Source organism: Sus scrofa, chromosome 5, assembly GCF_000003025.6.
Source record: "Sus scrofa isolate TJ Tabasco breed Duroc chromosome 5, Sscrofa11.1, whole genome shotgun sequence".
Classification (NCBI taxonomy): domain Eukaryota; kingdom Metazoa; phylum Chordata; class Mammalia; order Artiodactyla; family Suidae; genus Sus; species Sus scrofa.
Genome location: NC_010447.5, coordinates 3,734,140 through 3,761,875, shown reverse-complemented (window position 1 = coordinate 3,761,875; position 27,736 = coordinate 3,734,140). Strand labels below are relative to the sequence as shown.

The 27,736-nt window shown below is 49.8% G+C and overlaps 1 protein-coding gene across 3 annotated transcripts in view; it reads left to right on the top strand.

Annotated features, from left to right (window-relative positions):
* ATXN10 (ataxin 10) overlaps positions 1 to 27,736 on the top strand; it is a 160,411-nt gene that overhangs the window by 36,329 nt on the left and 96,346 nt on the right. The window contains exons 4-6 of one of the 3 annotated variants that reach the window (XM_013997462.2): positions 7,862 to 7,958; positions 10,812 to 10,970; positions 22,515 to 22,595. In XM_013997462.2, coding sequence (XP_013852916.2) covers positions 7,862 to 7,958; positions 10,812 to 10,970; positions 22,515 to 22,595 — 337 coding nt within the window. The remainder of the gene's footprint in view (positions 1 to 7,861; positions 7,959 to 10,811; positions 10,971 to 22,514; positions 22,596 to 27,736) is intronic. The other 2 variants (XM_021091386.1, XM_013997463.2) reach the window with 2 other exon arrangements.

The window sequence follows — 27,736 nt, the reverse complement described above, 5'->3', positions numbered from 1 at the left end:
GGACGCCGCATCCATTTTATATTTAAAACTTGCAGGACCTGCCAACCTTTTCCGTGGTGGCGATTTTCACCCACCACGTACAAGGCTCCCGTTTCTCCACATCCTCGCTGACATTTAATTTCTGGGTTTTTTTTGGATTGTAGTCATCCTGGTGGGTGTGAGGTGTTACCTTGTGGTTTTGATTTGCATTCCCCTAATGACGGACGAGGCTGAGGATCTTCTCATGTGTGTTTTGGATATTTGTAAAATCTTCTTTGGGGCAATGTCTCTTCAAGGCCTTTGCCCAGTTTTTTAACTGGGCCGTTAAATTTTGTTGTCAATTGGTAAGAGTTGTTTATATATTGTGGATACTAGGAGTTATGTCGACTCTATAGATGGCTTGAAGGAGAATTGCCGTCTTAATAATGATGTGGGGTCCTCCAGGCTGTGAATATGAAACATCTTTTCCATGTATTTAGGGCTTCTTTAATTTTTTCAGTTTTTCAGCTTTTTGTGGACGGCTTGTGTTTATTGACAGAGTTGAAAAGATATTCCTGAGGCAAGAAGGAACATGGGAGGTCCCTCTGGGGCGCAGCGGGTTGGGTCGTTGTGAGCGTTCGGGTTCAATCCCCAGCCCAGCACAGGGTGTTAAGGAGCCGGTGTTGCTGAAGCTGCGGTGCAGGTTGCAGCTGTGGCTCAGATTTAATCCCTGGCCATTTAAAAAAAAAGAGAGAGAGAGAGAGAGAAAAACATTGGAGTTAAGTGATATTTCTCACTGCTTTCTTCAAAAAGGCAGCTAAAAATATTACTAAATTTTATTTGGAATCCAAGAATGAAACTTCAGTTCACTAATGAAACTTAAGGGAGTTCCTGTCCCAGTGCAGTGGAAACGGGTCCGACTAGGATCCATGAGGAAGCAGGTTCGATCCCTGGCCTCTGGGATCTGATGTTGCCGGGCGCTGTGGTGTCGGTTGCAGATGCGGCTCAGATCCCACATTGCTGTGGCTGTGGTGTAGCCTGGTCGCTGCAGCTCCGATTTGACCCCCGAGCCTGGGAATGTCCATATGCCGCGGGTGCAGCCTTAAAAAAGAAAAAAAAAAAAAAAAACCCAAAAAAACAAAACTAATGAAACGTAGACAAATTTTATAGCATGTTCACTACAAATCTTTTATTCTAGTTCCTAATATAGCGCCTGTGCTGTCTTTTGACTCTTTCTCTGTGAGAACCTTCTCCCTCGATTTTTAGCAGGGTGTCTGTGCCAGCTTTTTGTTACCGCTCTTGAGGTAAGAACTATAATTACGTTGTCAAAATAATATTTAGAGTATTATTTTCAGAGAATAATTGCAGTGGTGTGACGAATACATGATGCTCATCAAATTTTATATAAACACAAGCATGAGTTACTTTAATTGAGTTATTGGTGTTGTTTTTGGCCTTTATTCTTTTCTAATCTGTAAAAATAATGTTGGGATTTTTTGAGGGGCTTGGTAACATCTGCAGTATTTACATAAAGATCAGCTGATAAGCTGTTTGGTAAAAGTAAACTGTCATTTGTACTTGTCTGGAGTTTTCTGGTTTTGGGGACATCTGTAAACCTCTTCCTTCCCAGAATTGTGTTCTGATTCAGAGGGCTAATTTTTAGTTGCCTGATGAATTGTGGGGTTGGGTGACTTTCAGACCAACTCCTGTTGTTAGGGTTTTTTTTTTTTTTTTTTTTTTTTTTTTGTGCGTCAAATTAAATTGTGTAAGGATTTCAGGGTTAATATGCTAAAATATTCAGTAGACGTATAAATGTCATTTTAAGCTACGACTTAAGATTCAAAATGAAGGTATTTTTATTATGAACATTTTATAAAATTGCATTACAGAGTATGAAGAAATTAAAAAAATATGGTTTCCTTACAGAGTAACTTTTAAAAGCTCAAAAAACGTGGACAGAAAAATGATCATTGTCTGTGCAGGCTACACCACACAAACCCTGAAGTGCCTTTTTTAAAATTCTTCCGTATTTGTATGTATGGGTTTGGATGTGTACTTGCAGCTTTGTGTCCCGCTTTATTGTATCTTATTTATCTATTTATTTATTTTGCCTTTTTAGGGCCGTGCTGCGGCATATGGAGGTTCCCAGGCTAGGACACAGCCACAGCCACGCCAGATCCGAGCTGTGTCTGCAACCTACACCACAGCTCATAGCAACGCTGGATCCCTAACCCACTGAGCGAGGCCAGGGATTGAACCCACGTCCTCATGGTTCCTAGTCAGGTTTGTTACCACTGAGTCATGACGGGAACTCCATCCTGCTTCATTTTAGATTATAATATTTTTTCAATGATTTGTATTTTTTTTCCATTATAGTTGGTTTACAGTGTTCTGTCAATTTCTGCTGGAAGCAAAGGGACCCAGTCAAACATATATGTATACATTCTTTTTCTCACATTGTCCTCCATCATGTTCCATCAGAAGTGACTAGGTATAGTTCCCTGGGCTACACAGCAGGATCTCATTGCTTATCCATTCCAAATGCAGCAGCTTGCGTCTCCTAACCCCAAGCTCCCGGTCCCTCCCACGCCCTCCCTCTCCCCCTTGGCCGCCACAAATCTGTCCTCCACGTCCATGAGTCTTTCCTGTGGAAAGGTTCATTTGTGCCGTTTATTAGATTCCAGGTATAAGTGGTATCGTGGTATTTGTGTTTCTCTTTCTAACTTACTTCACTTAGTATGAGAATCTCTAGTTCCGTCCATGTTGCTGCAAATGGCATCCTCTTGTTCTTTTTTATGGCCTAGTAGTATTCCACTGATTCCGTTTTGAGGTTCCTGGTTCAGCATTGCCATCGCATACTTTTTTACCTCTCTGTTTTGCTTTTGGGCCACGGTTTCCCAGCCCTCTTTCAAGTGCCTGATTTGGGTTACTGTGAATAAGTGAGTAACACGGGCACATCCCACAGCTCAGCCTTTTTCACCCTTGGCTCTGCCTTTGAGGTGTGAGGGCAAAGGGCCCAAGCTCGGGGGCCACGTCAGCAGGCCCTAGGCTGCCTCCTGGCAAAGCAGGGGTGGGGAGGCTGCAGGACACGGGAGGCTTCTTGCCCTAAAACATGCCTCCTGGTCGCTGTCTGTCGGGGATGCCCGTGGAGCCGGAGCCTTCATCTCCTCTCGAATTCTCCTGTGGCCCCTTCCTTGATGAGCCATGACTCCTGTTCTGGGGGCAGAGCCCCCAACCATTTCTGCCAGTCCTGCTTCTCCCAAGCTTTCTGCCCCTCGAGGGACAGCACGACCTCCACGCCTTGGGTACTGTGCGCAGGAGGAGGCCGTTAGCCCCGAACCCAGAAGGTTGTCGTGGGTGACATGCGTTGACCCACGTAGGACACAGTGTGTGGCACTGGTGGGCACTCTGCCTGGGCTGGTTGTGGCTCTTCCTGCTTCCTCTTGGCCTTGGGACCTGGTTCCTGAGGCTGGATTCCTGCTGCCGTTTGGTTCCCAGCAGTGTCTTGAGCTCTCTCATGTCTCAGGATCATGTCACATCTCTTGTCTGCGTGGACTGCCCTGGAACTGCTTTTTTTTTTTAACTTTTAAAAATGTTCAGGGCTGCATCCATGGCATATGGAGGTTCCTAAGCTAGGGGTCGAATTGGAGCTGCAGCCGCCAGCCTGCCCCACAGCCACGGCAACACGGGATCCGAGCCGCGTCTGCGACCTACACCACCGCTCACGGCCATGCCGGATCCTTAACCCACAGAGCGAGGCCAGGGATCGAACCCGCGTCCTCAGGGGCACTATGTTGGCTTATTATGCAGAGCCAGGACGGGAGCTCCAGTGGTTGTTTTAATGTTCTAGTTAGGAGACTGTCGTTTGTTCAGCTTTGGGCTTGGTGCCTGTGCCGTTTCGTGTTGCTGGGGCCGGGGCTCCATGAACACACTTCTCGCCTGCTTTCTGGGAGGTTCTGCCGGTGAGGGATACTGGAGGAGACCAGAGGCAGGAGGCGTCTTGCCTGCTGCTCCTGTCTCCCCTGGATGGCTGCCATCGGTTCCCGTTCTGCATCCTTCGCACCCAGAGGGCCTGCAGCGGTCACTCAGAGCCGCCCCCGGGAGCCAGCCCGGCCCTGCCTCCCCGGCCAGAGGGCTCAGCATCGCCTGGCACCCCTTTCCACAGAGATCCGGGGTCCAGCTCCACAGCAGCTCCAGGCTTCTGGGTCCTATATCCTCTCTTCTTCCCTTCATGCTTCTGGTTTTAAGGGTGGTAGGTAATTTCCTGTGGCCTTAATCTCAGTGTTGCCTTCAGCTAATTCCATATATTAAATTTCCTTGGTTAAAAAGTAGTTTGGGAAGTTCCCCTTGTGGCACAGCGGGTTAAGGATCTCACGTTGCCGCAGCCATAGCACAGATTGCTGCTCTGGTGTAGGTTCGACCCCTGGCCTAGGACCTTCCACGCGCTGAATGTGTGGCCAAAAATGAAATGAAATGAAATCTAAAAAATAAATAGTAAAAAAATAGTTGTGTTTCTCTTTGCCTGACTTGGTACTGAGCGATCGAGTTTTGTTTTGTTTTTTCCCTTTTAGGGCTGAATCCGAGGCATATGGACGTTCCCAGGTAAGGGGCTGAGTCGGAGCTGCAGCTGCCGGCCTGCGCCACAGCCACAGCAGTGCGGCATCTGTGCCGCATCTGCGATCTGTGCCGCAGCTTGTGGGACACGGAATCCTTAACCCACTGAGTGAGGCCTGGGAATGAACCCGCATCCTCAGGGACACTGTGTTGGGTTCTTAACCTGCTGAGCCACAGCAGGAACTCTGTGCTTCTTTTCTAAGCCTTGTGCCTGACGCTGGCTTCCTGGCTTCCCCTGGGGCCGGTTCTCCCTCGCTCCCTCCCCTCCCCGCCCCCCCATCTGCTGTGCCAGCCAGGGTGCAACCAGGCGACGGAAACCACACTGTAATTTGAACAGGGAAAATGTAAAACAAAGCATGACTGACTGTCACAAAGACTTGAAATAACAAGGGATTGACTCCGAAGATGTGCAGAGGGTGCCAAAGCACACAGGGCTTGCAGATAGAAGGAGCAGCTGGCCCGGGGTTGAGACGCCTGTCCCTCCCCCAGGCCTGAGGGCCAGACCTGCCTGGGGAGGGCCTGGCTCACTGGGTGGTGGCGAAGTCCTGCGGGGTGGCGTTGCTGGAACCTGCTGGGAACCCACCCTTGGGTGCCCAGGCAGGTCGCCCCCAGGGGCGTCCCGAGGAAGGCCCTGGCTGCTGGGCACTGCCGGCTGGTCCTGCCGGGCTGGCCCTCACCACGGGGACGCTGGTCCGTGCAGGGGACGGTGCGGGAGAAACAGCAGCTGCAGAGGCCTGGCCAGAGGGCCGCCCGGGGAGGGAGGAGACCTGTCAAGGGCTGGAGGTGAAGCTAAGAGACCGGGATCCCTGGTGCTCAGTCAAAGCTTTTCAGTCGGTCTGTGGAGCAGACCTCCTGGGTGTAACGAACTTCAGAGAATCTTCAGTCCCTAATGCATCGCGACCTCACAAACACCGTATTATTTTCTGACCGTCATTTTTGTCAGCCTGCTGGGTGGTTTTCCAGTGGGCTGAGTGCTTTTTCTTGCTTCTCTGTGTGTGTGTGTGTGTGTGTGTGTGTACGGAAATACACGTACACAGGTATATTTTCTGTGGATTCCGACAAATGTGTAATGACACGTATCGATCCTGGCAGCCTCACACAGAGTCGTTTCATTGCCCCGAACGTCCTCTGGGCTCCCCCCCAGACACCGTCCCCCCCAACCTCCAACCCCTGGCAACCACTGGCCTTTTTACTGCCTCCATAGTGGTTTTGTCTTTTCCAGAATGTCCTAGAGTTGGGGTTACACAGTCTGGAGTCTCTTCGGATTGGCTTTCACCGTAAAATGCATGTATGCTCCTGCCATGTCTTTTCCTGGCTTGGTCGCTCATTTCTTTTCAGTGCTGGGTAATATTCCACTGTCCGGATGGACCACAGTTTATTTACCCTTCACCTCCTGAAGGACACCTTGGTTGCATCCACGTTTTGGCGATTACGAGTACAGCTGCTGTAGACATTCACGGGCAGGGTTTTGTGTGGACGTCAATTTTCAGTTACTTTGGGTAAATACCAAGGAGGGCGGTTGCTGGGACGTGCGGCGAGAGCATGTTTACTTCTGTAAGAAGCCACCAAACTGTCTTCCGTGGTGGCTGCGCCTTCGGCACCTATACCTGCAGGGCACGAGGGTCCCTGGTGCCCACGTCCTTGCCAGCGCTGGTTGTTAACATCCTGGATTTCCACCAGTGTCCTGCAGTTTGATCGGGCGAAATATTCTAAAGCTATCTCCTAGGCTGTTGCTCAATCTTATTCAGATCTTTTGAAGATGCTGATAGTTTTGTCTGCTTGTTCTGTGAGTCACTAAAAAAGGTGTATTATCATCGCTGAATTTAATTGTGGATTTTTCTTTCCTCTATACTTTTGTCAATTTTTCTTTTATATTTGAGACCATAATTAGGTGATTTGGGTGTAAAGGTAAAACTTTCTGGTGACTTAAGTAATCCTGAAATTTCTTTAAAAAATTTCCAATCATCCTTTTTGCCTTAAAGTTAATTATATGCGATTTTAAGTCGCGTACGACTACCTTTGTAGGCTGGTATTTGCCTGTGTATAACTTTTTACCATTCTTTATCTTTCAGTACTTCTATTGCCTTGTATCTTACACATCTTGTTTTAAAGAGCAAACTGTTAGATTTTAAAAGACCAGCCCAAGAGGGAGTTCCCGTCGTGGCGCAGCTGAAAGGAATCCCTGGCCTCGCTCAGTGGTGAAGGATCCGGCGTTGCTGTGAGCTGTGATGTAGGTCGCAGACCTGGCTCGGATCCCATGTTGCTGTGGCTCTGGTGTAGGCCAGCGGCTGTAGCTCCGATTGGACCTCTAGCCTGGGAACCTCCATATGCCGCAGGTGCGGCCCTAAAAAAAAAAAAAAAAAAGGAAAAGACGCAGCCTAAGAGTAACCGTCTCGAATTGGAGCATGTATTCCAGTGATATTAACCGTGATTGCAGGTGTATTGTGTCTACATTTACAGTCTTTTGAAGATGACGAGTTAATTTGTAATTAAGTTAAAAATTAAGGTAATTTTGTATCGACTACATAGTTTTGGTAAGGCTTTTATTTTTTATTTTTTTAAATGATTTTAATTTTTTCCATTATAGCTGGTTTGCAGTGTTCTGTCGATTTTCTACAGTACGGCAAGCAGTGTGACCCAGTCATGTGTCATATATACATTCTTTTTCTCACATTATCCTCCATCATGCTCCATCCTGAGTGACTAGATACAGTTCCCAGTTTCTTTCTTTTTCTTTTTCTTTTTTTTTTTTTTGTCTTCTTTTTGTGTTTTCTTGAGCCGCTCCCGTGGCATGTGGAGGTTCCCAGGCTAGGGGTCGAATCAGAGCTGTAGCCACTGGCCTACGCCAGAGCCACAGCAACGCAGGATCCAAGCCACGTCTGTGACCTACACCACAGCTCACGGCAACGCCAGATCCTTAACCCACTGAGCAAGGCCAGGGATCGAACCTGCAACCTCATGGTTCCTAGTTGCATTTGTTAACTGCTGCGCCAAGACGACGGGAACTCCAGTTCCCAGTTTCATAGAGCAGGATCTCATAGCTCATCCCTTCCAAAGGCAATGGTTTGCATCTGTCACCCCCAGACTCCCAGTCCCTCCCACTCCCTCCCTGGCAAAGCATTTTAATGTCAACATCATGGCCAGAGCTGCCTTGGGGTGAGTCTTAGAGTGAAAAGAAGCCGACAGAAGCTTCCTGTTTAATAAATAGCATGTGGAACATTTCTCATCAAGATGAATTTATTTGGGGGTTCCGAAAGTCTCTTCACCCGGTTTGCTTTCTAACCCTCAGCTTTCCGCTGCGGCCTGCAGTTCTTGGGCAACATCGCCTCGCGGAACGAAGCCTCTCAGCGTGTGGTGTGGATGCACGCCTTCCCCGAGCTCTTTCTGTAAGTGCATCCAGAAGCGTCTTTCGAACGTCGCTTCTGCCATTCTGCTTGGATGAAGTTCCCAAGCAGGAAGAACTCACACTTGGTATCAGGATTCGGGACAGTGGTTGCTCTTGGAGGGGGTGGCGGGTTCAGTTCCAGCTGGGAGGGGGCCCCAGGGGGTCTCCTGGGTCTCTGGGAAGGTTCTATATCTATCTATCTATTTATCTGTCTATTTATTTTTGTTTTTTAGGGCCACATCTGCGGCTTATGGAGGTTCTCAGGCTTGGGGTCCAATCGGAGCTGCAGCTGCCGGCCCATGGCACAGCCACAGCCACACCAGATCGGAGCCATGTCTGCAACCTATACCGCAGTCCACGGCAATGCTGATCCATAACCCACTGATCGAGGCCTGGGATTGAACCCCCAGCCTCATGGTTCCTAGTCAGATTCGTTTCCACTACGCCATGACGGGAACTCCTTAACCGAGCATCTCTTATATGTTCAGCATGGTGCTATATCTTTTAGTCGACTGGAGAAGCATAAAAAGTGGCTTGCCAATCTCTTCAACTGGGTGGGTTCCTGGTGCTTTTTCCTGGCGATTTACTGCTGTGTTTTGACCAGCCGTGTGCCTGAAAGGTGGATCCTTGAGGTAGAAGGTGAGCAGGTGATGGAGGCAGGACAGGTAGTGGGAAGGGCCCTGTCTAGGAGCAGGAGGCCTGGCTTCTAATCCAGGTTCTGTTGCCAACCAATGGGATGTCGTTGGCAGCAGCAGTGTACGCGGCAGAGCGGCTGCTGTGTCACTGCCCTGAGCTGGGTGTTCTCTGTGTATTTTCCAGGACAGCAGTGCTGCCCCCATTCCGACAGGTGAGGCAACTGACGCTCACCTCTGGTAAACTGAGTAGCTGGCCTCGGACTCCGACCTGGCCTTCCGTCCAAAGCCTACACTCTTTTTTTTTTTTTTTGTCTTTTTGCCTTTACGTGAGCCACTCCCGCGGCATATGGAGGTTCCCAGGCTAGGGGTCTAATCGGAGCTGTAGCTGCCAGCCTACGCCAGAGCCACAGCAACTTGGGATCCGAGCCTCGTTCTACAATCTACACCACAGCTCACAGCAACGCCAGATCCTTAACCCACTGAGCAAGGGCAGGGACCGAACCCGCCACCTCATGGTTTCTAGTCGGATTCGTTAACCACTGCGCCACGACGGGAACTCCTAAAGCCTACACTCTTTAAATCCTCGCTGCCTGGGTTCTGTGCTGCCTCCCCTGGGTGTGTGGGTTTTCTGGACTCACATGTTATCTCTAGCTCACTGAGCCTGTACTCAAATTCCTGTAAATAATGCGAGTTGATGGTACGCAACCTTTATGGTAAATAGTTGGGCTTAGGTTGGGAAGAAAGGGTTACGAAATTTAAGCTGTAGACATTACGCACTTTTGGGAGTTCCCGTTGCGGCTCAGTGGCAACAAACCTGAGTAGCATCCATGAGGATGCGGGTTTGATCCCTGGCCTCACTCAGTGCCTTCACAATCCGGCGTTGCCAGGAGCTCCAGTGTAGGTCGCAAATGTGACTCAGATCTGGCGTGGCTGTGACCGTGGCGTAGGCCGGCCGGCACCTGCAATTCCAATTCGACCCCTCGCTTGGGAACCTCCATACGCCTCACTTGTAGCCCTAAAAAGACAAAAAAAAAAAAAAGTGCATTTTGGAGAACTCATTCCTTTAAAACCTGTTGAACCCCTACTGCCTGCCAGGTTCTGTGCTAGATGAATGGAGCGGGGTGACTTGGACAGTGTCATGGCCCCCCAAAGCCCGTGCCGTGGTTGGGGAGACAGAGGAATAGGTTCGCAGGCGGTCATGTTTAAGAACGGATGACAAGTCCGGGTGTCACAGGACACAGGGGAGAGGCCCCTGAACCGGGCAGTTTACGTGCTGGTTTTACATACGTCCTCAGCTCTGGTCCTCAGGAAAGCCCTCTGAGCCGGGCCGAGGGGGTCTTGTTGGGATATTCCATTTTTATGTCCGAAGACACACTGGAAGAGGTCCCGTGACTGTGAGTGTGTTTAGGGTTCAGATACAGCCCAGTCTGAATTCCGCTTTGGCAGGTACCGGCTCTTCGCCCTCGGGGCGGTAAAGTCGGCGTGGTCTTTTTTATGATCGAGGAGAAAACCTCCTCTAGAAGGGTATTTTGAGTTTAAATGGGAAAAAAATCCTGCCATCGTGCATGACCCATAATACAATTGAAAATCAAGAAATCAATAAGTTAGGGACCTTTCAGAGATCGCCTGGCTGGTAGGTGGGTGAACCAGGAGTTGCACTGAGGCTTCTGGCTCCAGATTCTATTTCTTGCCAACATATCATCTTCCCTTAAACATTCTGTCCCTCACCCTGCTACAGGAATGTCTTTTGTCGTGGAAATCGTCATTTTTTGCCTTTTGATGTTTCTCACAAGCATGAACATTTTAGCGCCTTATTTATTTCAAGTTTTAGGGAAACGTCGTTAATTTGCAGCGTTGTGATAATTTCTGCTGCACAAGAAAGCGGTTCAGTAGTGCACACACACACATTCCTTCTTTTCGTTTTCATGCTTGATAAATGTCATCATTTTCTCTTTTTCTCTAATCAGATGTTATTTGCTTTTAACTTCTGAGTCGCGAGTCACCTGCCGCTTTCACGTTGCATGCTTAGTGTGTGACTAATATTGCGTTTGCTACATTTGCGGTAAATCCTGTGCTTGTTTCAGAGTGTTGTCCTTCATGAAATCCTTAAACACATCCGTATGTTCCGAATTTGCGAGTGGGGTTCTTCTCCTTCTTTCTGGGTTGTGTTTTATCATGTTGCCGAAACGGGCTAACACCCTGATTTCTTTATTCGGAAGGTCTTGCTTGAATCATCCAGACAAAAAAATCGTTGCCTACTCGTCCATGATTTTGTTCACATCCCTCAGCTCTGAGAGGATGAAGGAACTGGAGGAAAACCTCAACATTGCCATCGACGTGGTGGAAGCTCACCGGAAGCAGCCGGAGTCAGAGTGGCCGTAAGCATCTTCCTGGAAGCGTGGTGGCCTCAGAGCATCCTGGGCAGGTCGCCGTCCTGGTGGGGGGCTCAGGCCAACGCTGGAGTTGCAGTGATTGACCAAGAAGTTGCAACTTGACGTGTGTTGCCCAAGGAAAGTGTCTCAGCGGGAGGGCAGAGAGGGGCAGTGCCACTGGACTGGGCTCTCGCAGGGGGACGGAAGTCTTCGAGGTCACGCCTTGCGCGGGAAACAGCCCGGCCTGGAAATGCCAGGCGCCCTCGGGCTCTGCAGATGAGCCCCTCGGGCGGCAGCGGATGGAAGGCTGGAGGCTGCCACTGTCTTGTGGGCGTCTGTTCAGATGAGAAGTCCTGTGCCGTTCAGATCGCTTCCTCCTGTACAGAATGCAGCCTTTCCCTCTGGTTGCTTTTAAGGTTTCTCTGTGTCTTTTCGGTGTTTTTTGTTTTGTGTTTTATTATGTTTAAATTTTTTTGAACTTTTTTATTGATCTGTTTTCTCATCGAGTAGTCTTTGTTTTAATTACCACGTCCTGGCGTGGGCTTCTTTGGCTCATTTCCTGTTTGGGTTCCTTCAACATCGTCTTCTATTTTTTCCCTTTTTAGGGCCACACCCGCAGCACATGGAGGTTCTCAGGGTAGGGGTCGAATCGGAGCTGCAGCTGCCGGGCTACACCACAGCCACAGCAGTTCGGGATCCAAGCCGTGTCTACGACCTACCCCACAGCTCATGGCCATGCTGGATCCTTAACCCACTGAGTGAGGCCAGGGACCGAACCTGCGTCCTCATGGTTCCTCATTGGATTCATTTCCCCTGAGCCTTGACGGGAACTCCTTCTTCAGCTTGCCAAAACGGTTGGGTTTATATCCCCAAATTCTGGAATTTTTTTAGCCATTATTTGTGTGAATCCTTCTCAGCCCCGTTCTCTTTCCTCCCCTTTAGGGACTCCACGTCTCGCCATGGTGAGGCCAAGGCTGCGGCTGACCGTGGCCCATCAAGGCACAAGTCCCTTTGAGACTGAGACAGTTTGTTCCTTAAGTGGGCGGGGAAAAGACGGAAGGAGAACAGGAGACTCTGCCACGATCCCTGTGACCTTGTCCCATAGGCCGGAGGGGGCCGGCTGCCTGGGATGAGTTGTGAGGCCCTGTGTGTTCAGGGCTGGGCTCAGGAAGCTCCATCGGCACAGTGCCTCCCCAGACCCGTCTCCCAGCAGCCCCTTCGTCTCACGTTCCAGGAGGAGCCCACGGTGTCAGGCCTTTGCCTCTGCGGCCCGTGTGGGTGTGAGCGAGGTCACAGGGGCTGGGGGGAGCAGTGCCCTGATACTCTGGTCGTGTAAGTGTCATCCTCGGATGCTGTCCCACAGCTCCCGGGGCTCTGTCAGCTTTGAGGTTTTTCCCCAGATTTTCTCTTACCCCAGCCTCTCCCTGTCTTGATGACTGTAACTCTGTATACGTTTTGAAATCAGGGATTTTAAGTCTTCCAGCTTGGTTCTTCTCTTCCAAGCTTTTTTTTTTTTTTTTGTCTGTTTTGGGTCCCTTGTGCTACATTCTAATTTTAGGATCAGCATGTCAGTTTGCTTCAGAAAAGCCGCAGGGATTTTGATGAGCCATGACGTGAATCTGCAGATCAGTTCGGGGATATTGGCATTTTAACTAGAGGACGGTTTGCAGTCCGTGAATAGGGGATCTCTTTCCATTTATTTGGGCCTTTAATTGCTTTCGTGATGTTTTGTAATGTTTGAGTGTACAAGTCTTGCATATCATTTGTTAAATTTATTCCAAGTACTTATTTTATCCTTTTTGATGCTATTGTGAATGGAATGGTGTCAGTTTCTTATGGGATGTTAATTGGTAGTATAAAGAAAGGCAGTTGGTGTTTGTATATTTATTTGATGTCTTGCAACCTTGCTAAACGCATTTATTCGTTCTAACAGGGTTTAAACAAATTTTTTTTTCAAGGGTTTTCTGTACACAGGATCATGCTGTCTGCGAATGGATGTAGTTTTACTTTTTCTTTTCCAACCAAGTTGCCTTTTCTTTCTTTCTTTTTTTTTTTTCCCCTGATTTCTCAATTTTAGGGCAGTGTTGAGCAGTAGTGAGAGCAGACGTCTCTGTCTTATTCCTGATCTTAGCGGGAAGCTCTCGGTCTTTCATCACGAGTGTGGTGGCAGCTGTGGGTTCCCTGGATCCGCTTCACCAGAGCGAGGGCCTTCCCTTCCACCTCTGGTTTGTTGACTGCTTTTATCGTGAACTGATGTTGGAGTTTATCAGATTCTTTTCCTGCGTCCGTTGAGGTTTCCTGTCCTCTCTCGTGTTACCTTAGTATATTACCCTGACTGCTTTTTCAAAGGTCAAACCAACTTTTCTGTCCTGGGATAAATCTCACTTATGGTCTAGAACCTTTTTATATGTTGCGGGGTTTGGCGTGGTCATATTTTGGGGGGGATTATTGGTGTCTATATTGATAAGCCATGTTGGCTCGTAGGTTTGTTGTTGTTGTTGTTGTTGTTTTGATGTCTCTGGTTTTGGTATCGAGTTAATCTGGCCTCACAGAGTGCGTTGAGAAGTGCCCCTTTTCCTCTGTTTTTGTTACCTTTGGAAGAGTTTGTGGTGCATCGGTGTTAATGCCTCCTGAAGTATTTGGTAGACTTCCCTGCGAGGCTCCCTTGCCTTGGGCTGTTTGTCACGGGGAGCATCTGGGTTACTGATGCTCTCTCTGTTTGCTGCAGGTCTCCTCAGAGGTTTACTTCTTCTTTGGTCGGTTTGGGTAGCTGGTGTCTTTCCAGGAACTTGTCTGTTTGGCCTCGGCCGTCTCACGTCTTGGCCCACAGCTGTTCGGTGTCGTCCCTTAGAATCTTCTTATTCATTTAAGGTTGGTGGGAGTGTTCCCACTGTATTCCTGATTTTTAGTAATTTCGGTCCTTCTGGGTTTTTTTTTTTTTTGGTTTGCTCTTGCTTAAGACTTGTCAGGTTTTTTTGCTCTTTTCAGAGCGCCAACTTGGAGTTTTAATTGATTTTTCTCTTGATTTTTTTTTTCTTTTCTTCTTTTTTTTTTTTTTTCCCCTTTGGGGGCCGCACCTGCAGCATATGGAAGTTCCCAGGCTCGGGGTCGAACCAGAGCTGCAGCTGCTGCCCTACACCACAGTCACGGCAACGCGGGCTCTGAACCTCATCTGTGAGCCGCCCCACAGCTCGCAGCAACACCGGATCCCTAACCTGCTGGACGAGGTTAGGGATTGAACCCTAGTTGGTTTCTTTACCACTGAGTCACAGCAGGAACTCCCTCTTTTGATTTTCTGTTCTCTATTTCATTTTATTCCCGCTGTGATTCCTCCTCTTCACTTTGGGTTTCGTTTGCTCGTTTTCTAGTTTCTTAAGATGCAAGGTTAGGTTATGGATACGAGATCTGCCTTTTCCGTGTGGGCATTTACAACTATACCTTTCTTTGTGAGAACTGCTCCAGCTGTATCTCATAAAATTTGGCCTGTTGTGTTTTCATTTTTCATTCACCTCAAATTATAGGTTAAGTTCCCCTTGGTTTTTTTCTTTGACTCGTTAGTGATGAAGCAGTTGGTTGCTTGACTTCCGCATATTCGTGTGTTTCCTAAATTTCATTTTGTTATTGATTTCTAAGTTCATTCCATTGTGGTCAGAGAATACACTGTATATTATTTCACTCTTTTATTTTTTTGTCTTTTGTCTTTTTGTCTGTTGTTGTTGTTGTTGTTGCTATTTCTTGGGCCGCTCCCGCGGCATATGGAGGTTCCCGGGCTAGGGGTCGAATCGGAGCTGTAGCCACTGGCCTATGCCAGAGCCACAGCAACGCGGGACCCGAGCCGCGTCTGCAACCTACACCACAGCTCACGGCAATGCCGGATCGTTAACCCACTGAGCAAGGGCAGGGAGTGAACCCGTAACCTCATGGTTCCTAGTCGGATTCGTTAACCACTGCTCCACGACGGGAACTCCTATTTCACTCTTTTAAAATGTATCAAGTCGTGTTTCCTATTCTGACACCCGGTCCATCATGGAGAATGTTCTGTGTGTGTTGCAGAGTATCACGGGCGGTTTTTGGCGGCGTGTTCTGTTGATGCTGGCTAGGCCTCGTCGGTTTATGTGTCGCTCAAGTCATCTGTTTCCTTGGCGGCCTTCTGTCTAGTCGTTCTGCTCATTGAAAGTGGACAATGTTCTCCTTCTTCATTCAGTTCTGTCTGCTTTTGCTTCCCTTACGTGTTTGTAATTGTTAGGTCTTCTTAAGGAATTGACTCCTTTATCATTATAAAAATCATCAAAAATGTTGTTGCTATTCTTCTCTCTCTTTTCTCTTCTCTTCCCTCCCCTCCCTCCTCTTTTCTTTCTTCCTTCCTTCCTTTCTTTCTTTCTTTCCTTCCTTCTTTCTTTTTTTTTTTGCTTTTTAGGGCCACACCCACGGCATGTGGAGGTTCCCAGGCTAGGGGTTGAATTGGAACTACAGCTACCAGCCTCGCCAGAGCCACAGCAACTCCAGATCCAAGCTGCATCTGCGACCTGTACCACAGCTCACAGCAACACCAGATCCTTAACCCACTGAGCGAGGCCAGGGATTGAACCTGCGTCCTCATGGGTTCCTAGTCGGATTCGTTTCCGCCGCGCCATGATGGGAACTCCGTCTCCTCTTTTCTTCTCTTCTTTTCTTCTCTCTTCTTCTTCTTCTTTTTTTTTTTTTTTTTTTTGGCCGTGCCCTGGGCGTGTAGAAGTTCCCAGGCCAGGGGTCGACCTCTCGCCACAGCAGCAACCCACCCAACGCTGGGTCCTTAAATTGCTGCACCACAAGGGAAATCCTCTCGCTTTTGTTGTCAGCGCGCTCTTCTCCTGTTTCCTGTAAGCTCCGTTTCTATGCGTGTTCCCACATAGTGGTCAGTGTGTTTGGGGCACGGATGGTCCCTGGGTGGGAGCCTCGAGCTGCCAGTGATCACCCTTGCGTCTCAAAGGCGAGGGATGCCCTTTTTCAGTGTCGGCCTTTTTCAGTCTCAGGTTTATTGTTGTGTTGAAATGATACTCGTTTTTTCCGTTATTTGCTTTCCTGAGCATTCATTTGTATTGGAATGAGCATTTGCAGACAAACGGGTTGGCACATGCGAATATTATGCCATCATGCCTGACAGAGAAGCCGTCCGTCAGCGTGCAGATGTTTCAGAAACATGACGGGTGAGGCCCTGGAGGCAGCTCGCTTAGAGAAGTTTTTCTGGAGCTGAATTCTGTTTTATTTGTTCAGTATCTCAGATCTGTTTTTTTTAACCAACTGCAGTTTTTTTTCACAGAATGGACTAAAGGGGAAGGAGGCGTAAAGGGGAGGGTATTTAATTTACTTCAGAATAGCTCGGCTGATAGTTCAGAGGTCACCAGATGGAGCCAGGAACAAGGATGGAAAGTGGCGGTGGTGCCCGACGCGGTCTGCGGACCAGGCGCGGAGTACTTCGGTTTGTGGGAGAGGAGCTCGGCATTTGGGGAACCACACTGGGGTCACAGGCGTTCCCGTCGTGGCGCAGCAGAAACAAATCCGACTGGCAACCATGAGGTTGTGGGTTCAATCCCTGGCCTCGCTCCATGGGTTAAGGATCCGGCGTTGCCCTGAGCTGTGGGGTGGGTTGCAGACGTGGCTTGGATCCCATGTTGCTGTGGCTGTGGTGTAGGCCGGCGGCTACAGCTCTGATGGGACCCCTAGCCTGGGAACTTCCATATGCCGTGGGTGGTGCCCTAAAAAAGAGGAAAAAAAAAAAAGAAGAAGATAAAATGGGATCCCAAAATATCCAGAGGCTACCAGCAAAATCGTTACTTTCTCACTGTTGTGTTTGAACCCGTCCCTAAAAGTTGGGGAATGCCTACTTTTTGGCCTCCCGCCTCCTAGCATGATGGGATGGCTGACAAAGGGAGTACAGGGGTCGGTGGTGTTGGCTTTGGTGGGTTGAGTATCTTTGCTTGGAAGGGCCAACTGTAGGTGTCGGTGACCTTGAACCTCGTGTTTGGGTGCTTGAGAAACACCTAAATATCTCGGTGGCGGGAAGGGCTTTGGCTCCCCGCCCAGAAACTCGCTTCGAGTGGTTGGGATTGGGTCCTTTTAAAAGTGTCTGTTTCTTTTGTCTGTAGGCGTAAAAGATGTTTTCATGCTCTGAGGTAACGCTAGGTGATTCCAGGGGTTGACTTTCGGCGTTCGAATTCATCCGAATGTGACAGCCCAGTCCACGGGCCTTGTTCCTGCAGCATCCAGGCAATCCAGCCGCTGTGCTCTTTTTTCAGAGATGGTATTGCGGCTCCTTTGTTTCTAGGAGAAGCGGCATCACCGTGGAATCCATGGACTGATGGGTTTCTAGCTTAAGGATACGTGTAAGCCACTGAGAATGTTATCGGACAGACCGACAGGAGAAGGAAGGTTATTTTCTGTAGCCGCTTTGTAAGCGCTGTCAATTCAAGGTTGCTGGGTTAAGCAACTGTGGGTTTGATTTCTCGGATCGCATGGGAGAGGGGCGTTCGTTTTCCAGAGCATGTTTCCATCACATTTTTTGTCTAATTAGTGACATGTAAAAACATTTTCTAGGTTGGGGGTGGGGATGGGGGTGTCTCAGGGGCTCTGTTTTGGCCGTGTGACACTTGGGATGCCCACTCTGCCCCTGAGCGGAGCTGTCCTGCGGCGCAGCCAGCGTGGACATGCGGGCAGAGGAAGCACGGGGTGCCAGGACTCGCGTGGCAGGGGGGTCCCCTGGTCCGGGGGTGAGGAGGCTTCCAGAAAATTCGAGCTTAAACGAATAGCTGAAGGCAGGCGTGGGTGGGGAGCGGCCGTCGGGCCGGGGCGGACGTGTGTTTAGTCCATGATGTGTTTCGTGTGTCTAGTTCCTCTTGGCAAGGAAGCAGGGCCGACTGGACATCAGCGATGCGGTTTTGACCCAGCTTCTGGATGCCCTGATGGCGGGACCGCTAAGGTGCTCGGGTGCAGCGGGGAGGTTGGTTCAGCTCTTGGTTGCTTCGGAGATGGCAAGACATAGTGTTACTTTGGACAAACGACTGAACGTGCCTGCCTGAGAACTGGCTCCATCATCCGCTGTGTCCCTGGGAAGCTGAGGAGCCAGAGGCCCCCGACTGATCTTCCCCTGAAGATGCGGCCATGCTCTCACTCCGCAGCAGAATATCTGTTAAAGAGAAATAAGGCTGGGATGGCTTTGCCTGGATATACGGCTGCATAAGATAGACATTTAACTCTCTGCTGCTGCATAATACGCCCGCGTAGCTCTGATATCCGAATGCATCCAATTCCCGCCCCGCCACCCGCCAGATTCCTCCACCCCAGCCCCCCAGCAGGGAAGCTCTTCTTTCTTTCTTCTCATCACGCCTTTGGGTCTTTTACTTGTTTCCTACCTGGAATATCTTCCAGATCTTTCTGTGTCCGAAGGTAGAGAACTTCCCCACCCCCCATCTCCCACTGTCCGTATTTAATCTGTCCCTCGTTGGCGGACGTTTAGGTTGTTAATCGTTCGGAACTACAGAGTGCCGCCGAGAGTGGCCTTGTTGGCACGCGTGTCACGCTGCGTGCGGGCCAGGGTGGCAGTAGGATAAGTTCCCAAGTGCAGCTACTGGGTCAGAGAGGATGCACTGCGGTGATTGGGACAAACGCTTGCGTGGCATCCTTGGTAGACGTGACACCCGCATCTCCCGCCCCTGGCACCTTTTGAGCGACCCTGGTTTCCTGTGTCATTGCCAACAGAGGGGTCTAGTAAAGTTTGGATTTGCCAGTTCTGCCAAGGTATAAACTGGTATCATGGTGTGGTCTTATTTTGTATTTTTCTTGTTAACAGATTTTTTTTTTTTTTTTGCATGTCAGAGTCTCACTTTCCTCTCTTTGCTTCCTTATTTTCTTTACCCATTTTTCTATTGGAATGTCAGTCTTTTTATCTACATATGGGAATATTTTCTAAATGAGGAATATTGATCCTTTGTATGAAACAAAATCCACCTTTTCCATACTTTTTTGTCTTCTGACTTTGCTTGCAGGCGTACTTTTCTTCATGTAATTTTTTTTTCTTTTTAGTACATGGAATTGCCAGTCTTTTTAGAATGATTTTGATCATAGCTGTGAAGGCTTTTCCTCTGCTTAGGTTTTTTTTTTTCCCAGTGTCGTTTCCTTTCGCTTTTGGTTCTTGAAGTGTTTGATCTCCTTGGACTTGACCTTGGTATAGAGGTCACAGTACGGAGCTGCTTTTCACTTTTGCTCCAGATAATGCTGGTGGGTCTCAGGCACGGAGCACCAGGGACCCATCCTTCCTCCGTCTTTGCCCCATTCCCTGTCCCCCAACCGCCCCTGTATGTGGAAAACCTTTTCCGTTCAAGGCCCCTTCTTCAGCACACATTCCAGCAGGTGCAACTTCACTCTTTCCTGCACTTAGGGTGTCTCAGGCCACTCATCAGGCCTGGAGGCTCTTGTAAACATGTTGACCAGATGGCATTCAAAATGCATTTTTTTAGGGCTTTTTGTTCATTTAGGAGGAAACTCTCCCAAGTGCCTTTTATTCCCACAACCGATTGACTCATAGCTTTGCTTGTCTATTGTCTGCAAGCTGCTGCTTCATGTGTCTTGTCTGCTTTTGCAGTTGTTTAAGGTCGGAGGTGAAATGTTCGTGTCTTTTGCCCAGAACGTCCGTAGCCCTGAGAGAAGGAGCATTGTTTACAGAACGTGGATCCAACCCTTGCAAACACCACTTTCTTTTCAACTGTCTGTGTTCTGTTCACCGAGCTAGACCCGCATCTGGGCTATAAAAATCCCAGTAAATACATGAAAAGGATTGACAACACAGAATGTGTTTCCGGCCACCGTGAGCCTAGAGGACCACAGCAAGGCAGTCTAGAAAAATTCTAAGACTTTGGAAGTTAGCTGTCTAAATAATGGATGTGTCAAAGAGGCAATCACAAGGCAACTTAGAAAATCTTTTAAGTGAAGGAGGAGCGTATGAAATTGGTGGGGTAAAGCTAAATCCGTGATTAGAGGGAAATTTATAGCTTTAGGTGTTTCTATCCGAAAAGAAGGAAGGGCTGAAGCCCGTGACCTGAGGTTCTGCTTTATGACGATAGGAAGAGAAGAGCACCGTAAAATCCTCCGTAGAAAGAAGAGAATAAAAGCACAGACGTCGGAGTTCCCGTCGTGGTGCAGCCGAAACGAATCTGACTGGGAACCATGAGGTTGGGAGTTCGATCCCTGGCCTCACTCAGTGGGTTAAGGATCTGGCGTTGCTGTGGCTCTGGTGTAGGCTGGTGGCTACAGCTCCGATTCAACCCCTAGCCTGGGAACCTCCATATGCCGCGGGAGCGGCCCAAGAAATAGCAACAACAACAACAAAAGACAAAAAAAAAAAAAAAAAAAAAGAAAAACAGAAAAAATTAACAAAGGCAAAAAGTTGGCTTTTTGAAAAGATCAGCAAAGTTGATTAAGAAAAAAGAAAGGCTATTAATGAGCCGTCTCACGAAAGAAGGTGTGGGTGGCACCAGACCTGGCAAGGATGCTCTCTTCTGCCCACAGTTCTGAGGGCTGCTTGCCAGCAGCATGCACGGGTGTGAGTGTTCAGTCCTGAATCCCTCTTTAAACCCTAGAACTATTGTATTTTTTTATTTTTTAGGGTGCTCCTGTGGCATATGGAGATTCCCAGGCAGGCTAGGGCTCACATCCGAGCTATAGCTCCCGGTCTACACCACAGCCACAGCAACGCAGGATCCGAGCCACATCTGTGACCTACACCTCAGCTCATTGGCAGTGCTGGATCCTTAACCCACTGAGCAGGGCCAGGGATCGAACCTGTGTCCTCATGGATACTGGTCAGCTTCCTTACTGCTGAACCGCGACGGGAACTCCACCCTTGCATTGTTTATAGTTCCCTGAGCACACTGCTGCTCTCTCCCTCGTGCTGCTTCTCCAGGTCCTTTTTTGTCACCTCTAATGCAGAAGCCCTCCCTCCATCTTCAGCCAGGGAGTCAGTCGCCGAAGGCCTGGTCTTCCGGCCCCAGCCCTCGTCCCTCCCCCAGCCCTCCTGTGGGGAGAACCCTGTGGTTTCTGTATTCCATGATGTGTGTGTGTCTGGATTGATTGACCCAAGACATTTTTCCCTAAGTTTCTGTCTATGTGTGCATCTTTCTCCACTCTTAGAGTTTGGAATTAGGGCGTGGGACCCGGTGCTGCGGCGGGGGAGTCCTTGTGGGAAAATGTTTTGCGCCCCAAACAGGTGAATTACGAAGGAGCTTTAGGCTCCCCCTTTTGGGCACTTTTGTTGCGCATGACTTTTGTTGTCCCAGGTTGATCACCTCTCTAAATTGATGTGAAAACGGAGAATTTCGAATATTACCCGTTGTGGTTAGAGATCCACTAGCATAGATCAGTTGTTTGAAAGGTTGTGGAAGAAAGGGAATATGTGAGTAGATTTTTCTTTTTTCTTTTTGCCTTTTCTAGGGCCGCTCCCGCGGCATGTGGAGGTTCCCAGGCCAGTAGATTGTGTGTTTATAGGAAGCGACCGTGGGTTTTGGTGGTTAACGCTTCATTCGGCGCTCCTCCTTAAGAAGCATCCTTTTATTACGTTATTTACTACCAAGTCTTAAATGAACCGTGTTGGTGAACATCTTTAGTGCTTTCCTGTCGTGTTCTCCACGGTCGCCTTGAGTTCTTAAGTCTTCGGATGCCCTCCGGTAAATACGGTGCAGAATTAATTCGTAGCCCTAGTCAGTCTTTTTCGTTGTCACAGTGGTACTTTGAAGAAACGCGCTTCTGCTTTTTGCCTCCGGGTTTCCACACGTTGCCGTCACCGCTGAGATGAGTGCGGTGCTTGAGAGTGAGGGTGTTTTCTTAGTAACTTGAGAGGCTCCAGGAGCAGAAGATCAAGCCCAGTGTTCACGGCGGAGTTGCTGGCGCGGGTTTCCGTGAAAAGTGTGACACGTCCGTTTCTCGGGTTCATTTTAGGACCAAAGCTTCTGGCGCAGACACTTTAATATGTTTTGTTGTACTTGAACGCAGTGGCAGCTCAGTTTCGTTTTATTGGTTAAAACCACAGCGACGTATTTCCCTTTCTCGACATTGATGAAGACCCTTGGATACCTTTGCAGCATTTCAATACACATTTCCGCCGTAAAATGGGAGGAGACTGGTTGGAGGGTTTTTATTGTCTTTTAGCTGCTCATGGGACTATAGGATGTGAACCTTAGGAGGTTCAGGTTTGAAGATTATAGCCGATCGAAAATTCGGTAAACAGAAATAGACAACCAACGAGGAGCATTGGCAGAGCAGAGGGAACTTAGACCCAGGATCTCGTAATGGGCTCTCATGAGAAAGAGTCTACACAAGAATATATAGACGTGTAACTGAACCCCTGGGCTTTATGCTTGAGGCAGACACAACCGTGTAAATCAGCTGTGTTTCAATAAAGAATTTTAAGCATTCGGTCCATAGGAGTGCTTGTATGTCTGAGACACGCCTGTAAAGTAGATAAGACCATGTCTGTGTTACTGTGTTTCTAGTAACCGAACCTTTTCTTCCTTTTTTCCGTAGGTTCTTGATTATTACAGACCACTTTCTGAAAAGCCCGGAATTGGTTAAAGCCATGTATGCCAAAATGAGCAATCAAGAAAGGTAACCCCCAAAACCAGTGCGGTTTTGAGTATTTAGCATTCCATATAGAGTATCCTGTACACATGACTGAAAAACCGTGTGGTTTCTTAGTTGGCACAAAATCTCTAAATACATGTTTCTGTGTCAGTAATGGTTTTAAATTGGCTGGTTAACATTACAGCTCAGCCACAACAGGCAGTGATTTACGTAGGGTTGCAGAATCCAGGTTGGCGCCACTATTCAGGAAAGGCGTGTTAAAAACCCCTACGAACAAAATGCCGCGCTCGTCCCTAGATTTTGTAACCGTGATTCATGTGGCCGTGTGTGGGAGCTGTGTGGGTGCCGTGTGCTCCTTCTCATCACTGCTGCAGTGATTTGGTGTACACTCCGTTAGTTTTATACTTTCCCCATGGGTATTTTATTTTATTTATTTATTTATTTTTTAGGGGTGCACCCAAGGCATAGGGAGGTTCCCAGGCTAGGGGTCTAATCGGAGCTGCAGCTGCCGGCCCCCAACACAGCCACAGCAATGCTGGATCCTTCACCCACTGAGCGAGGCCGGGAATCGAACCTGTATCCTCATGGACACAAGAAAGTCCACACCCATCCGCGACCTTCCCTGCTCTGCTGTGGGAAGAGCTCGGACCTCGGAGCTCAGAGGCCTCGGCTCTGCGCCCTGTTGTCATAGCGACTCTTTGTGTGCCCTCACCCAGGTCTTTTTACTGTGTTTGGATTCAGTTTCTTGACCTGTAAAGTTAGAGACGTGAATAAAATGATGCCCGGGGACTCTGTCCATTCCCGTCGCATTCGTCTTTCCTAATCTCAGTGGAATTGTTGCCTTAGGAAAATGAAACGGAGTCAGAAGTCGCAGATTTAATGATCAAAAACCTGAAAAAAATGTTAATCTTTTGATTGTAGTCACAATTTTTATAATTGCCGGGGTTTTGAAATTCTTTCTATACATTTAAGTTCCAGTAGTTAATCTTTATGCCTGCCTTTGTAGTCTTGTTAAGCAGTGTGTTTTTCTTCTTCAGTATCCTTGACAAAAGGGAGAAGTTCAAGTCAGTTTTTTTTATTTTTTTTATTTTTTTTATTTTTTGTCTTTTGTTGTTGTTGTTGCTATTTCTTGGGCCGCTCCCGCGGCATATGGAGGTTCCCAGGCTAGGGGTCCAATCGGAGCTGTAGCCACCGGCCTACGCCAGAGCCCCAGCAACGCGGGATCCGAGCCGCGTCTGCAACCTACACCACAGCTCACGGCAACGCTGGATCATTAACCCACTGAGCAAGGGCAGGGACCGAACCCGCAACCTCATGGTTCCTAGTCGGATTCGTTAACCACTGCACCACGACGGGAACTCCTCAAGTCAGTTTAAATGCTATGTTTATGCATCTCGCGTCCCTTGGCACCCCTGTCACGTGCTTACTTCTGTTGCAGAGAAAGAATTACTTGTCGGTCTTTTTGTGGCTGCACCCGTGACATATGGAAGTTCCTGGGCCCGAGATGGAATTGGAGCCGCAGGTGGGGCAGTGCTGCATCCTTTACCCATGGCGCCAGGCCGGGGCTTGACCCTTCAGCACTGGATCCCTCACCTGCTGCACCACAGCGGGAACTCCTCGTTTGTAGGTTTTTGACCTAAAATAAGTAACGAGAAGAACAGGGCTATGAATTGGCGAATCGCTTGGCCGTGAGGAACATCTGAATGCGGGGAGGACGCGGTTTGAGTGTCCTTTCCTATCCAAGCCCGTGTTTTCCGTGTGCCTCTCCAGCGCTCCCTGGTCACCTGTTGACCCGTTTCCTAACGAGGGTGACAGACTGAACATTTTCCATCGTCATTTACAGGAAAGGTTGTAGCTCCTCTTCCCCACGCCGTACGCAGTTCTTGCTCAGATGGCCCCTCCTCCCCCTCCTTTATTTATTTTTTATTTTTTATTTATTTATTTTTTTGCCTTTTAGGGCTACACCTGCAGCATATGGAAGTTCCCAGGCTGGGGTCTAATCCGAGCTGTAGCTGCCAGCCTACACCACAGCCACAGCAACGCAGGATCCGAGCTGCATCTGCGACCTACACCACAGCTCACGGCAATGCTGGATCCTTAACCCACTGAGCGAGGCCAGGGATGGAACCTGCGTCCTCATGGATCCTAGTTGGTTTTGTTCCCTCCGAGCCCCGACGGGCACTCCAGCTTGTTGTAATTTTTGTGTTCCCTTTTCCTCTGTTACCTGCTGCTGTACCGCCAGCCCGGATCCTGTCCTGCCATGTTAGTGGGCTGTGTCACCTGTTACAGGATGCAGTTAAATCCCGCGGTCTGGTGTCCGAGGCCCTTTTAAACGTAGCTCCGTTTCCAGCTGCTTCTGCCCCCGTCACCATGCTGTCGCCGCCAGAGTGCCTCTCCTTTCCCAGGCCTCCCTGTGGCTTTGTGCTTTTGCACGTGTCCTTCTCTCTGCCTGAAGTGGCCCGACTGTCACTGCTCCTTCTGGCGACAGTGCCCTCCTGCTGTGGAGCCCCTTGCACCTGGCGCCTGCTGTCCGTCGGCTCCCCTGGCTTTCTCAGGAGCAGTTCTTTGCATCCTCACCTGCCCGTTTATCAGTCACTCGCTTTTCCGCCGGAATGTGTCGTCTTCAAGGACAGAAGCTCCAGTCTAGTGCGTCTGTGTCCTTCACACCCACCAGAATCAGTGTGAGGACAGGATTGGGACAGAAGCCTCGAGTGCCAACCACTCACCGAAACATGTCTTTGTGATGATGTCCCCGTTGATACTTTAGGCATCAGTCGTCTGGCTCAGGTCCCCAGGAGGCGCCGGTTTGCTGCGGCGCGGCCCAGCCGGTTCTGGTGACACTCGTTGCAGGGGCTGTTGATTTCCCGGTGGCAGCGCTGGGCGTCCCTGTGGCCGCAGCTCAGCCCGACATCGCCCTGCTTCCTGGCTTCCTCCGTGTCCTGGGGCAGGGGTGTCACATAGTGAGGCGGAAGTCTCTGGGACACCGACGCCCTGGGAAGGTGCCTGCAAGGAGCTGCCAGGGCCGAGGGGGAGGACGGGGACCAAGCGGGGACCCCAGCCCCTGCCCGAGTCTCTAGTGCAGGGAGCCTCCGCATCGCTCAGCCGTGCTGCTGCCCTTTCTCGGGGCTCCTGTCCTTTGTTTGGTGGCAGCCATCCTTTTCTAGGGGCTCCCCTGGGGCCCCAGCTCTAGCCTGCAGGGCGGGGCGTGCAGGCCGAGCCTGTGAGGACGGCAAGAACTTATCATGTATCGGAACAGCGTCTTAGATCTGCGGGGTGTCTAAAGAAAGGGGGAGGCAGTTGACCTTGATGAATATTTACCCTGGTGTGACAGCTCTAGGGTGTCCATAAATTGCACATGGTGGAGGCCTGTGATGAAAATTTTCTTGATGATCCGAAAAGCCTGGGGAACCCTGAAGTCAGGCGTGCCGTTGCTAGGCGATTTGTTCGCCTGCAGCTTCTTTCATTAATTAACTTTCTTTTGGCAGGTGGCGGGGGGTTCAAATTCTGGGCTTATTTATCTTGGGGCTCTCAGCACCTTTATACTGTATGCTCAGAACACCAGACCCCAGATCTGCTCTCACGGTCACTTCCTTCCTTCCTCCAAAGGCCCTGCTCTGGGGAGTGGGTTCTGGGACACCCGCGGTCTGTGACAAGTGTTCTCTGGTCTGGAGGAGAGGCGGACGGGCCCTCTACCTTGAACTGAACTTGTCGCCTCGAGTGTCTGCGGTGTGCTGAATGCTGAGAACACCTCAGTTGCCAAACCCATTCCTGTTGGAGAAAGGGATGCTGCTTTTTCGTCGCATCATTGTGTCCTGTCGGTGACAGACTGTTACCATGCTGGAGTCAGCGAGGTCACTCAAAAGCAATTGCTGTCCTTGACATTTGGGGGGGCAGCAGAGCTGTGCCCCGGTGCCTTCTGTTTGTGCCCAAGGCCAAGAGGTCCAGACCCCAAGGAGGCCAGCAAGCCTGTTCCCGGGATGGAAGGTAGGACTGCTTCCCTTTGACACCAGACACGAAGTTGCCATCCTCTCAGGCACGACGAGAGATGAAGGTGGGATCCTAGGATGAGCCCTTGCTCTTTTCAAAAGGCTTATTTTCTCTGAGGCTGTGTGGGGCGGCAGAATTTAACGTGCAGCCGCCCCATCCTCACTCTGAATGATGTCACCTAAGAGCCAGGGTCACCTTCATGCCACGTTCTGGGCCGTGGTCATGAATTCCTTTAACGTGGGTATGTCATCCGCAGAAACATTTACACTGGAACGAACCCGTGGCCAGCTTCTGTCCCGCACGCCAGGCGCTGTCCTCGTCACCTTGCCGATATTAACTCAGCCATCACATCGCCCCAGCAGCCGGGTGCCCTTACTGCCTCCGCGTCACAGACACGTGCCCTGAGACTGCGCGGCCATGTGCTTGCCCGAGGGCACACAGCTAGGAGGTGCCAGAGGCGGGACTTGATCCAGGCAGCCTGGCTCCGAGTCTGGGCTGAGGACTGCCACCCCGAGCCCCGCGCAGCTGATCAGGGTGAGGTGACATTTGCCGAGTATGGAAAAACGGAAGCTCTTCGCCAGGGCACCGCGGAGGACATGCGGGCCCAGTGCCTTAAGCGGAGAATCGTTCTCTCTCGTCCGCCTGGTTACTTCTCCTCGTGTCTGCTGGCCGGGGCGTTTCTCCGCCGTCGATGTCATGCCAGGCCCGGGGTTCTGGGCGTCGCGATCCCCCAGCAAGTGCTGGCTCGGGGCACGAATGGCGCTCTGAGGCCCTGGTCTCCTGGGGACTTAGGTCTCACTGAAGGCCGGTCTTTGTGGCTCACAGTTCCCATGTAGTGACAGCCTCAGCCCGACTGCCAGCTGCAGCAGAGTTCGTTTTCCAGAACCATCACCCCAAATATTCTGGCTCAAGATGGTGCTTTCATTTGTTGTGTCCTCTCAATTGCACACAGGCCCGTGGGGAAGCAGTTCTACCCGCACATGTGTGCTGTATTGGGCCACTTAGGACGAAGGGAGAGGGGCCTGCCTGCAGAAGGATGAGTGCTTTACACAGAGGAAAAGGCGTGGGGACAGACACCCAGCCTCTGGTTTCAGCTCTAGCCGTTTGGCTTTGATGTGCTTTGCCTCAGTGCGTGGGTTTCGGTTCCTTGCTCCGGCCGGGGCGCCGTCCCTTGTCCT